Source organism: Grampus griseus (genome assembly GCF_964374135.1).
Source record: "Grampus griseus genome assembly, chromosome: 19".
Taxonomy (NCBI): Eukaryota; Metazoa; Chordata; class Mammalia; order Artiodactyla; family Delphinidae; genus Grampus; species Grampus griseus.
The window spans coordinates 20,482,034-20,494,238 of NC_139013.1; the positions used below are offsets into that span (position 1 = coordinate 20,482,034).

Consider the following 12,205-nt stretch of genomic DNA (forward strand, 5'->3'; position numbering starts at 1 on the left):
TGCCATCCCCAAGGGAGCCACTGTATCCCTGCAAACAGGTGTGATGACACCTTTCCAGAAAGCTCTGCCTGGGTGGGTGGGGGTGGATGGGCACTTCCTGCCCTGCCTGAGAAGGCAACAATCAGTGTCTTGGGGGAGGGGCTGGTCCCCAACCCTCCAGAAAGAGGCCAGGGTTCTCATCCAGTGCCTTGACTGGGGGCCCCAGGAATGAAGCCCAATTTCCGTTTCCTTGTCATCCCCTCTGCCCCAGTGCCCCCAGCCTATTTCTTACTTGATTCATTTATTCAGTCAACAAATTAATGCCAGGGTCAGGAGGGGATGGTTACCAAAAAGACCCAGACTCCCAGGCCTCATGGAGACTACGACCCTCTATGATAAAGTCCTGCCCTCCTCTGAGGCTCAACCAAACACCACCTCCTCCAGGAAGCCCTCCCTGATCAAACAGTTGTCCTGAGGGCCTTAGGATGGCCTGTGTGACCTGGGTCTGCCTCTCTGGGACCAGTGCACAGATGGGTCTCAGTAAGTGGCAGCCACAGACCCTATCAGCACCACTACCCGCATCATCATCATCCAGGAGGGATAAGATTCCCTGGGTCCTGTGAATCCTTTGCCTGCCTGCAGCAGAAAGCACCCAAATGTTATCAGCACACATGCAGTGGGCCCTATTTAAGAAAACTCAGCATCTAAAAATCCCAACAGACAAAACTGTTGGGAGAGGCCTGAGGAGGCCTTCCCTAATAGCTGAGTCCTGTAGGAACATAGCACCCCTGCCTAGGAGTTGGCTAAACTCTAAAGGGAGGCTTGCCTGTCAGTCAGTCCCCAAATGCCCTGAGGTCGCCGTTGTGAGTTGGCTTTCCACCTGGAGCAACTTCAGACTTCCGTCTGGGCTGATTCCAGCAAGGGTGCCTCAGGCAGTGCTAAGGTGGTAGGGGCTCCACAGTGCCCCTCAAACGCCGGGGCCTGATCCTCAGACCCTCGTCCATCTGCCGCTCTGAGAAGGAGGGGCAAGGCAGGCCCCTCCCAGCGTCCAAAGCCTGTTAGCAGGCTTAGCCTCTGGCAGGGACGCGGAGTCCATGCCCAACTGAGGGGAAAGATTCCTGGGTGATGAACAGGAGTACTTGGCTGGCAGGACAGTTGATTCTCGTGCCCTTACCAGGCCTTGCAAGTGAAGCCCCAGGAGGGACTGAGAGGACCTAGACGCAGGTCCAGCAGACTCAGCCCTTCTGCCAGACCTTAAGCATCGTCCTGGGGGAAAGGGAACATCCACAAACAGCCAGGCATTGATTCAGCCTGAGAACTCCTGACCTCCTCCACGTGTGGGGACAGCATGGTGGCCAAGGGCAAGGGCCAGCCACGTGGCCCTGAGGGCAACTCCAGAGTCTTGGACAACATGTGCCACTGGGTAGGTGGGGGAGGAAATCGCAGACCCGTGTGGCCTGGCTGGGCAGCAGGCTACTGCTAGGAACAGCCGGTGGGGGGAGTGGGCAAGTAGGGTGGGGGGTTGTGCGTGAGCGGGGTGGAGTCAGGACCTGGCCTGACTCTCGGCCCAAGCCAGGCTGACTAGGTTGTCTCTGAAGGGAAACAGCCCCGTAAGGAGTCAGAGATGGGGTCTCCCGAGGCAGCGCCTTCCCTTCCTGGGCCCACATCTTCCCTTTCAGGAGGTCCTGACTCCTCCGACACATTCCCCTCTGTGCTTCAGCGGTCAGGGGCCTGATCACTGCTCCACCTCACACGCTGGCCCAGGGCAACATTCCGCCCGGGGCGCTTCTGAGGGCACCATCTGCTGTCATCAGAGCGTCTTGCAGAACAGGGCAGGGGCCAGCCCTTTGGGATAAGCTGAGGGCAGCCAAGGCTTGCCTTCTGCCATCTACCGTGGCAGGCAGATGTGGCCTTAGTAAAGCCTAGGCCACCCCTTGGGGATCCCAGGGGGAGCAGGAGGCTTCACGGCCATCCTCCCGCCTCAGCCAGCTGCACACAGCCGCCGGGGCAAGCTCCTGAAAGCCAACAGCAGACCTGCTGCCCTGCTAAAGGTTCCAGTGGCTCCCGGTGCATCCCACCTGCCCCCACCACCTCTCTGGCCTCAGTCCAGCCAAGCTGCTCCAGAACACATGGGCTCCTCCCCTGCTTGGGGCCTTTGCACTTGCTGTTCCCCCATCTGGAGTCTGGAACGCCATCTCCCCAACTGGCCTCACTCACTCATTCTCACTATTCAAGGAATGCTGCCCTCCTCCCGCACCCCGCCATGCCCGAGTCCATGCCCCCATCACAGCCCACGCCAGGCCCAATGCCACCCACTTCTGTGCCTCTTGTGCCAGGCTGTATATTCATTCGTTGAGAGCCGAGAACTTGGGAATCTCACTCAGGCTGTGTCCCCAGTCCATGATGCAGCATACAGCAATGAGTGAGTCTGCGTGAAGGAAAGCCCTCCAAAGGTTGTTGGCCACTTGAGCCCTTGGGTCCTCACAGGCCCTAACGCCTCAGGGCTCAGGGAAGCTGCCGCCCTGTCCCAGCCCTGGTGGCTAGGGTTGTGAAGGAAGCAGGTCTGAGGGTCGAAGGCTGAGGGCCGAGCCGGCACCTGTCCAGCCCGAGTGTGGAGGGCATGGCCTCACCTGCCTGGGGTTCTGTGCCGTGTGCCCCTTTGGCAGGTAGCTGTGGAGACTGCCGGTGCCTGGAATCAGGTACGGAAATGCTGTCTTCTGTCCAAAGGAACACTGTCCTGGTGCTTCTACTCCCCGTTTACCAGGCAAGGGAGGTTCTAGGGGAGTGGGGCAGTGACCAAGAGGCCAGTGGCTGGAGCTGGGCACTCCGTGCCTGGGCACCAACCCTGGGTGAAGCGATAGGACTGGCTGGCCCGGGCTTTCACGCCGATCTGGCCTCAGTAAGTTGCCCTGCACCCTGTAACCTGCCTGCCCTGAACCCTCTGCCCAGGCAGAACTGCCTGAACCAGTTTGTGTGGTTCAGGGAGGCCAAGGACTCGTCAGTTCTTGGAAGCACCTCTGACCCTCCCCACCCAGTCCCTCTGCCCTGAGGGTTAGGCCACAGGCAGGCCCTGGGTGCCTCACACTCTGCCCCTCCCACCCTCCCTCACACAGGTGGCTCCTGTCAAGAGTAGGCTGGAGTGTTGCCACCCCTTGGAGCCCACCTGGCCTGCTGAATCAGAGTTAGCATTCAGAGGAGATTCTCAGGGTTCTGTCTGCAAGTGAACATTTGAGAACTGGGCCGGGAGGACAACTGTTCACCCAGGGACTGGAGCTGATGGTGGGCTTTCAGGCACTGCGCAGTGTGGGCTGGGGGCAGCTTTCCTGGTCCCAAAGTCACCACTTCTGATGGTGATCCCCTCTCTGCCCAGTGGGCTCTGGCCAAGGCCAGCCAGGCGACGGGGGGGAAGACTGGTACAGGAGACTGTCCTGAAGGACCACAACTCTGTGGCCGGGTGTGGGCCAGGCATCAGGTGGCTGCCATTCAAGCTCCAGCCCCAACGCACACTAGCTGAGCATGGCAGGTTGCTGCACTTGGGACCTCCCCACTCAACTGCACCATCCTCGGGGGGGCGGGGGGGGCAGAGCAGAAGGCCACGTGGGAGAGCTTTAAACCTGGAAGGCTCATGGAGAGCTGGACAAGCAGCTCCTTGTTTCCTTTACTTGCTGTCTGGCTGTTTAGATAACTCACACCAAGTGAACAGGGCTGCAGGTGCTGGGCTACAGTCACAGCGCCTGGATGGACGGGGCTCTGTCCCTGGGAATCAACCACGGTGTGGTGCAAACATCTGACCCCACTGGAACTGCCAGCATTCTCAGGAATGCCCAGAGTGGTGGACAGTTGTTGACATTTGCCACCTAGCATGGTTTCAGTCCTCAATCACAGAGGTGTGTCTGAAGCAAGAACACTCCTGGACTTCGCAAACACATGAGTCAATAAACTTTCTTTTTATCATTAAGTCAGTCTGGGTAGGGTTTCTGTCACTTGCAGTTAAGAGTCCTAACACAAAACACTGCTTTCTCCAGCACAGGGAGGGATGAGGACAGGACTGCGAGGCATCAGACACCTGGAGGGAGGTGAGACTGGGCCAGAGGGCTTGGCAGGCCACTCTGGACCACGGGGAGCTCAGGCTGCAGTTCCTGGGCCTGGCGGGCACCCACAGCATGGCAGTCTCTTGCCTGGCTCTGGGTGAGCCCACATGCCTGCCTTGACAAGGCCCAGCCAGCCAGGCAGGTGGGCATCAGCAAGGCAGGTGGGCAGGCACTGGTTTCCTGGAGGCCTCTCAGGACCCACAGTCTTTCCTGCAGGGGGGCGGGGCCAGTCTGGGGATTCAAGGCCTCAGAGAGGAGGGGACCTCACTCCAGTGCAACCTTCTCTCTGGCCCCTAAAGCTTCCTGAGTTCGTCTAATTCAAGGGATCATCTGGATCAACAGCTCAAAGGGCCGAGAAACGACATTTGTTCCCAAGAGGCCTAAGTATTTTGGGTTTGCTAAATGAAAAGGTAATTACCTGAAGTGGAACTAGAAGGACGCCAGTATCCAAAAAGAGGCATTGGGGGTTCAGAGAAAAAGAGCCACTTCCACTGTGCCCACCACCCCGTGGGGTAGGGTCCCATGGCGAAGGGCCCTGCAGGGTGCCGGGCAGCTTGGGGAACTCTGCCCTCTCAGGGGCCCGGTCAATGGCATCCGCTTGGATGCCGAAGTGACTAGGGAAGCCCTCCCGCATGTCTGCAGACCCGGGGTCAGCTGTGGAAGGACGACCAGGAGACTCCCGAGGCGTAGAACTCCACGCGGCTGGGCCAGTCACCATCCCCACTGCCTTCCCTGTCCTCGTCTGAGTCATCATCGTCTCCACTGGACGCTCCGCAGACGGCCCCGGCCAGGTAGGCCGGCTGCCCGGCGGCCCCGGTGCCCAGCTCCTGCGCCTCCTCCTGCCGCTTCTGGGCGGCCAGCTCGCGGAAGCAGAGGCTGCAGACGCGCAGGGGCTTGGGCGAGAGGCGCGGCAGGAGGAAGCGCTCGCGGGAGCACTCGGCACAGACCACAAAGCCGCATTTGCGGCAGTGGTGGCGTCGGGTGAGCGCCGAGAAGCGCGTCTGCGTGCAGCGCATGCAGATGTCCGTGGCTTTGTCGGGGATCCAGGGCGCCGCGTGCTCCGTGCTGGGCTGGAGACCCGTGGCCAGCAGCTGCCGCCGCACACACTCCTCGATATGGCTGATCCACTCCTGGCGCTCGGTGGCGGAGGCGGCTGACACCACGAAGGACTTCTTGGCCGTCTTGATCATCCAGCGGTTCTTGGCCTGCAGGGTCTCGGGCAGCAGCTCCAGCGTCACCTCCTCCAGCGGAATGATATGCTGGCTGCGGTACTTGCGCTTGTTGAGCACGATGCTGCCGTACACCAGAATGTCGTTGAAGAGGAAGAAGATGCGCGGTTTGGCCTTCTTGCGGCACTCCTTGGTCAGGACGCCCTCACCCAGCAGCACTCGGCCCGGCAGGGCCAGTGGCTGCCCCGATGCCCCGAAGCAGCTCTCAACAGCCGCGATGCGCTGGCTGTTGATCTCCGTGTTCGCCAGGTAGTCCACCATCTTCGGCCACTCGGCTGTGGGAGGAGCAGCAGAGGACGCGTCAGCTTGCTCAGACATGGGGGGGGGGGCTCACCCCCAGCTCACCCACCCATCCGTCAGACAACGCACTAATCACCCCACTGCAGGCCCAGACGGCCACTCAACCAAGGAAACTCGCTGCCCCAGAAAACGACCCTTAGACAAGGAGTTACTGGGAGGTGAAGGGGGAACCCCCCGCCCCAGTGAGGGGCGTGTGGAAGCCAGCCCGGATAGGAAGGCAGCAGTAAAGATGTGTGACTGAGAAGTGGGGGCTCGAGCCCCTGGGGAGCCTTGGAAAACAGGGTAGAACAGGCCTCAACACCATCCACCTAAGGGGCAAGGATACTGAGCCCCAACTGCCTTCAGAGGCTTCCAGGAGCACTGACTACCCGGCACTTTGGGCCTGCCCCAGGTGGAAGGGTGCAGGTGCATGCACGAGGATGGGGAGTGCCAGGCAACGGGGTGTCTGCAACCCCAACCTGTCAGTGACCCCCCCCACCCCACCCCCCATCTACCAAGACAAAGCATCGTAGACCCTGCAACCCACTCACTCAGCCCATGAGCCCAGTGGTCACCACCATCATCATCACAGGTACCACTGCTGAGTGCTTCTTCCATGTCAAGCATGACTATCTCATTTAGTCCTCACACCAACCGTAGCAGGTAGGTCCCCCCTTGACAGGAGGAAACTGAGGCTCTGTTAGTCGCTAGGCAGCCTGGAGCTTGCACCCCTGGAGACGGTGCTGCTCAGAGCCTTCCCCCATGGGGTAGGAGGCCTCTATCCTCCTCTGCCAAGCGCTCCATGTGGTAGCCCCACATCTCACCTGGGCCCCCTCTGCTCTGTCCATACCCATTCCCTTTGACCCACCAGACTCACAGCTTTGAGGACACCCAAACACCGCCGACCCCAGGGCAAGCCTGCAGTCCCAGCTCTCCCCTGAGCTGCCCCCGTGACCTCCCACCAGCTCCTCTTCTTTTCCAGAAACAAACCACCATTCACCTAGTTGCTGAAGCCCCAAATCTAGGACTCCGCCTTGAATCTCCTCTTTCCTGTACCCCCATTCGACCCACGAGCAAGCTCCATCGTTTTTGTGTCTCACGCTTGGCCCCAGTCTGCTCACTTCTCACCACACAGCTCCACCAGTGAAGTGACAGCAAGGCTACCTCCCTTTCAGAAAGCATCTCTCTGACAACCCCAGCTCAGGCAGCTTCTCCCCCTACCCAGGACAGGGTCAGCAAACCATGGCCTGAGGGTCAAATCTGGGTTCATGTATAAGGTTTTATTGGAACACAGCCACATCATTCATTTACAATTGTCTGTGCTGCTCTCCTGCTGCAACAACAGAGCTGAGAGCTGTGACAGAGACCACATGGTTACAGAACCTAAAATTTACTCTTTACAGAAAAAGTTTGCTAACCTTTTCTGTAGGATGTTACCCTATTTTGCTTTTTCTTCACAGGACTTACCAGGACCTGATATTTTCTTGTCTATCCATCATTTGCTTGCGTGTTTTCTATTTCCCTCACCCACTTCTAAGCTCCATCACAGCAGGAGCCTTTTCTTGTTCACTGCTGTATCCCCAATGCCTGGAACAGTGCCAAGCACATAGTAGGTGCTTCGTGAGTGGCTAGTGAATGAACCAAAGCTCCCTAGGGCCCACCACAGGAGGAAGGAGCCAGCACCTCCTATCTCTGAAGAGGAAGCAGATGAGAGCTGACCCCACAGCCGCTGCTGCCGCCACCACCATGTGCGCACAAGTGTACAGGCACACACAGCACACCCCTGGCCAAACTGATCACACACGCAGAGTTTCTGGGTCACCACACTGCAGTTCCGTAAGTCAGGCTACCTGTGGGAAGCTGAAGTGTGGCCAGCGCAGGGGCTGGATGCATTACACAACAGGGGTGCTCGGTCCCGACTCACGCACCCCTTGCCCCTTTCAGACCACAAGCCATCCTGAGAAGTGCTGTCCACACCACCTTATGTAAGAACCACTATTTTTAGGCTGCTGATCTCGGCTGCATGTTGCAAACCTAGCTGATTATGGGTGACAGCCCTGGGCTATCCTGCTAGGACCAGTCACTGCATCCCTGCTGTGGACAGTCTGGTAACATTCCAGAGGCCACCCCCAGGACCCCTGGGCTGGGTGCTGGGCCCCGGGATGGGCTGAATGAGGGCTCCACTGGAAGAGCTCAGAGTGTAGCAAAGGAGGGAGAGGCACCAAGAGCAGTGACTTTGGGACCTACAGCAGCGACAATGGAGATGCCTGGCAGAGTGGAAAGGGCAGAACAAAGGGTGAGCTGGGTGCACTCACACAATGGGCTACTGTTGGCGTTTACAGTGACTCCACCCGATTCACGTGGGTCATCGTGGAGCGACAACAGACACCAAATGCTGAGTGGAAAAAGCAACCTGCAGAATGGTCTGTATGACACCATGTATGCAGAAATTACGCAACATTTAAAAAGTGTTCAAGAACTATATCTGCGAATAAAAATGGGTAGGATGGAACCTCGCACCCATAAGGATAGCTGCTATCAAAAAAAACAGGAAATAAGTGTTGGTAGGGAAATGGAAAAGTTGGAACCCTCCTGCACTGTTAGTGGGAATGTAAACTGGTGCAGCCGCTATGGAAAACAGTATGGAGGTCCCTCTAAACATTAAAAATAGAACTGCCATATGATTCAGCAATCCACTTCTGCTTATTTATCCAGGAGAATTGAAAGCAGGATCTCCAAGTGGTATTTGCACACCCATGTTCATAGCAGCATTATTCACAACAGCGAAGAAGTGGAAGCATCCCAAGTGTCCATTGATGGATGAGTGGATAAACAAAAGGTGGTACAGACATACAATGGAATATTATTCAGCCTTAAAAAGAAATCCTGTCACTTGCTAGAACACAGATGGACACTGAAGACATTATGCCAACTGAAATAAGCAAGTCCCAAAAAGACAAATACTGCATGATTCCACTAATATGATGTATCTATAGTAGTCAAATTCATAGAAACAGAAAGTAGCAAGGTGGTTACCAGGGCTGGGGGTGGAGGAGGAGGAAGAACGGGGTCCGGGCGGGGGCTGTGGTGGTGGAGGAGAGCTGTTATTTAATGGGTACAGAGTTTTGGTTTTGTAAGATGAAGAGAATTCTGGAGATATTTCAAAACAATCGGAATATACTTAACACCTCTGAACTGTAAGCTTAAAAACAGTTAAGATGGTTTTCAAAAAAGATAGATACAAACCAAAATCAGAAGAAAATTTTATTTCTTTCATTTAAAAGAAGGCAGCAGCAAATGTGATAAAATCCCAATACCAGTCAGTTCTGGGAAGTGGGAACATAAGCTTTTTCTTTCTCTTTCTAAATTTAAGGTCCTCAAAAAGAAAAGAATTACAGTACAATGTCTGGGTCAAGAGCTCTGGGCTCTACTGGCCTCGCAGCGGGTCACCAGGCTGGGCCTCCCCTGACCTCACAGCAGCAGGGCCCAGGCTGCAGGACATGCCAGGATGAACATCTGAGGACGGAATGCCACTTGCTCCCTCCAATACACCTGGCAGCCACCTGGCAGAACTGGGTGAAAACCCAATCTTGCAGCCACACGCCGAGGCCTAACACATTCAGCACTGAGCAGACAGACTTTATGTGGAGAGAAGAGCAGATGCCCCCCACAGTGGGTGAGCTCTGGAGGCAGACTTGCCCAGGTCCACCTCTGACTAGATGCTACCCAGGTGGGCACCATGGAGGAAGTGAGGAACAGCGCCCAGGGAGGGGAGAGCTTTGGGCAGGGGAGGGCCTACAACGCTGTCTCCCCGTCCCTTGTAGGAGGCCCCAGGATGCCCCACACTGCTCTGTCCCTAGTCAGTGGTTTACAGACCCCCTCCAGGCCCTGTTGGCGGCAAAACATGGCGCAGGAAGGGTGGGGAGTACCTGGTGACAATGAAAGGGGTCTGGGCTCTAAGCTGACTCCACACACTGACTGGGGTAGTGGGAAGCCTCTTGTGCCCCCTCCTCTGTGGGCCTGCAGCGAGTACCAGCTGGGGTGAGGGGCCGGGCAGACAGCATCCTCCTGGGGGGCTCCCCCACATCTGCCTACCAGATCTGCCACGACCAGAACTTCACACCTGCTATAACATGGCCTGGAGATTTTCTTTTCCTTTTTTTTTGACCGCCCCCCTCACTTCTTTCCCTCACCAGGGATCGAACCCGCACCCCGTGCAGTGGAAGCGCGCAGTTTTAACCACTGGACCGCCAGGGAAGTCCCTTGGAGATTTTCTTGGTAGATGAGGCAGCATCCCCACCTCCCCATCCCCCACCCCTCCCAGCAGATGGGGAATCCTGTTCTTATTGTTCTCACTAGGGAAGTGAACCATCCTCCCTTAGAACAGGGGAGGAGAGAGCTGAGCCTGTGCCCACTCCTTTTGGGGCCACCTGCCCCAGGACAGCCTGTGCTGAGCCCCATGTGGTACCCCAGATGCTGACAGAAGGTGGACACTCTCGAAGGGCCAGTGTCTGGGAACAGGGAAGTAAACAGACCTGCTCTTTCTTGCAGGTTTTGGAAGGAGGGCAGGCTCCTGGGCTGGCCTTCCTGAACACAAGGGATCCCACCACCTGAGCTGGGCCAAAGGTGCTCTCAGTGAGTGAGCCATGCCCTAAGTGTCACTGGGTGGCCAGGGTTCTGTGCTTGACAGTCGAGGTGTCACACATGATCTACACCAGGAGTGGCAAATCTATATCAAGTCTGAACAACTGCCAGTTTTTCTAAATACAATTTATTGGAAAACAGCCGCATGCGATGGGGACTGGCTTGCAAAGCCTAAAATATTTACTATTTGGCGCTTCACATAAAAAGTTTGCAGACCCCTAATCTATACCACCACATGCTGTCAAATGCATAATTCAGGGACTTCCCTGGTGGCGCAATGGTTAAGAATCCGCCTGCTGGCTTCCCTGGTGGTGCAGTGGTTGAGAGTCTGCCTGCCGATGCAGGGGACACGGGTTCGTGCCCCGGTCCGGGAAAATCCCACATGCCGCGGAGCGGCTGGTCCCGTGAGCCACAGCCGCTGAGCCTGCGCGTCTGGAGCCTGTGCTCCGCAACGTAAGAGGCCACAACAGTGAGAAGCCCGCGTACCGCAAAAAAAAAAAAAAAAAGAATCCGCCTGCCGATGCAAGGGATACGGGTTCGAGCCCTGGTCTGGGAAGATTCCACATGCCGCGGAGCAACTAAGCCCGTGCGCCACAACTACTGAAGCCTGCACTCTAGAGCGAGCGAGCCACAACTACTGAAGCCTGCGCGCCTAGAGCCCGTGCTCTGCCACAACAGAAGCCACCACAATGAGAAGCCAGCTTGCCACAACTACAGAAAGCCCGCGTGCAGCAATGAAGACCCAATGCAGGCAAAAATAAATAAATAAAATTTATAAAAAACAAACAAAACAGTTTCAGTGTGACTCAAAGCGTCCATTTTCCCACCTGCAAAAAGGGCTGATGACAACTCTCCCCCTGCACAGCTCTTCAGGTGTTCAGGGAGAGAGAAAGGGAAGGAGATTCCAGGTGACTGCAGGCTGGGAAGGAACTGCCACCTCTCTCTGGGCCTGCCTCAGTTACTTCCTCTGTGAAATGGGAGATTAAGTCCGGCCCTGTTTCCTTTGACAGCTCCCACCAAAAGTCACAAACTCACACGCTTCAGGGGCCAGGCGGTTCCTAAATGAGAGAGGCCAGCGAGCACCTAGGTCACGGGGAAGGCGCTTCCACCCTCCCTCTCTTCCCTCCTTCGCTGGGGCAACTATCTCAGCCCACTTCTCCACACCCCGCAGACTGGGACCGACGACGGCGTGAGTCAGGAAACCCTGAACCATCTCCGAACAGCGGGAGCGCTGAGATCCCTCTGCCCCAGGGCTCAACGCCCACGGGCGCCTCCTGACCTTTTCCGTTCTCACGTCGCGCACACCCCGGGGGCCCTGCCTCGACCCCGGAGACCCCTAACCTGTTTTCACCCCGGAGACCCCTTACCTGTTGTCACCCCGCTATCCCTGGAGCCCCTGCAGACCCCGCCCCGCCTACAGCCCGACCAGCCAGTAATAAGCGCCCTGCTCCGCGCCTCTGCTCGAGGCCAGAGTCCGAGACGGTCCTGGCTGTGCGCCCGCCCCGCCCCAGCTCCGGGGCCATATAGTCGAGGCGTCCCGGGGAATTTGGAGGCGGCCGGCCGGCCGGAAGCCCGCCTGCTCTGCTCGTCGCAGCCCGACCGGGGATCCTTACCTCCTCGGCCTGGGCCCCGCGCGCCCCGCCCAGCAGCCTGCGTGTCACACCGCACTCAGCCGCGCCGCTCCTCTCGCCCTCTGGGATTAACCCCAACCGCCCAAGCCGACGCGTTCCAACTCTCCCCGACACGCCCCTCGCGGCAGCTCCGCCAATTGGAGCCCTGGCGCGCGGCGGGGGCGGAGCCTGGACTCCAACTCCAGAACCACAAGTTCCCGGGAGAAGTGCGCAAGCGGAGCGGCCAGAGTTGGAGTGCGTTGTGGAGCGCCCCTGCTGCGAGCCAGGGCTGGGCGGGGCTCGTTTGTAGCTCTCTCCCGGGGTTGGGTACCCCGTCTCAAGCCCCCCGGTTTCCCTTTCCGACGCCGCGCTC

At 57.6% G+C, this 12,205-nt stretch overlaps 1 protein-coding gene across 3 annotated transcripts; it reads right to left on the minus strand.

Annotated features, from left to right (window-relative positions):
* Positions 1-3,654: 3,654 nt before the first annotated feature.
* On the minus strand, positions 3,655-11,926 carry PLEKHF1 (pleckstrin homology and FYVE domain containing 1). Of its 3 annotated transcripts, none has more exons than XM_082676698.1 (3): positions 11,836-11,908; positions 11,050-11,280; positions 3,655-5,574 (listed from the first exon to the last, which is right to left on the minus strand). In XM_082676698.1, the coding sequence occupies exon 3, from the start codon at positions 5,558-5,560 to the stop codon at positions 4,721-4,723; it is 840 nt and encodes a 279-aa protein (XP_082532824.1). In that variant the 5' UTR covers positions 5,561-5,574; positions 11,050-11,280; positions 11,836-11,908; the 3' UTR covers positions 3,655-4,720. The 3 variants fall into 3 exon arrangements, with proteins under 3 accessions (XP_082532824.1, XP_082532823.1, XP_082532822.1); XM_082676697.1 differs by lacking the exon at positions 11,836-11,908 and adding an exon at positions 11,590-11,765; XM_082676696.1 differs by lacking the exon at positions 11,050-11,280 and having other exon boundaries at positions 11,836-11,926.
* Between the last annotated feature and the right edge of the window lie 279 nt (positions 11,927-12,205).

Coding starts and splice junctions, on each gene's coding strand:
- PLEKHF1 (XM_082676696.1), bottom strand. CDS start 5,560: ATGGTGGACTACCTGGCGAACACGGAGATCAACAGCCAGCGCATCGCG.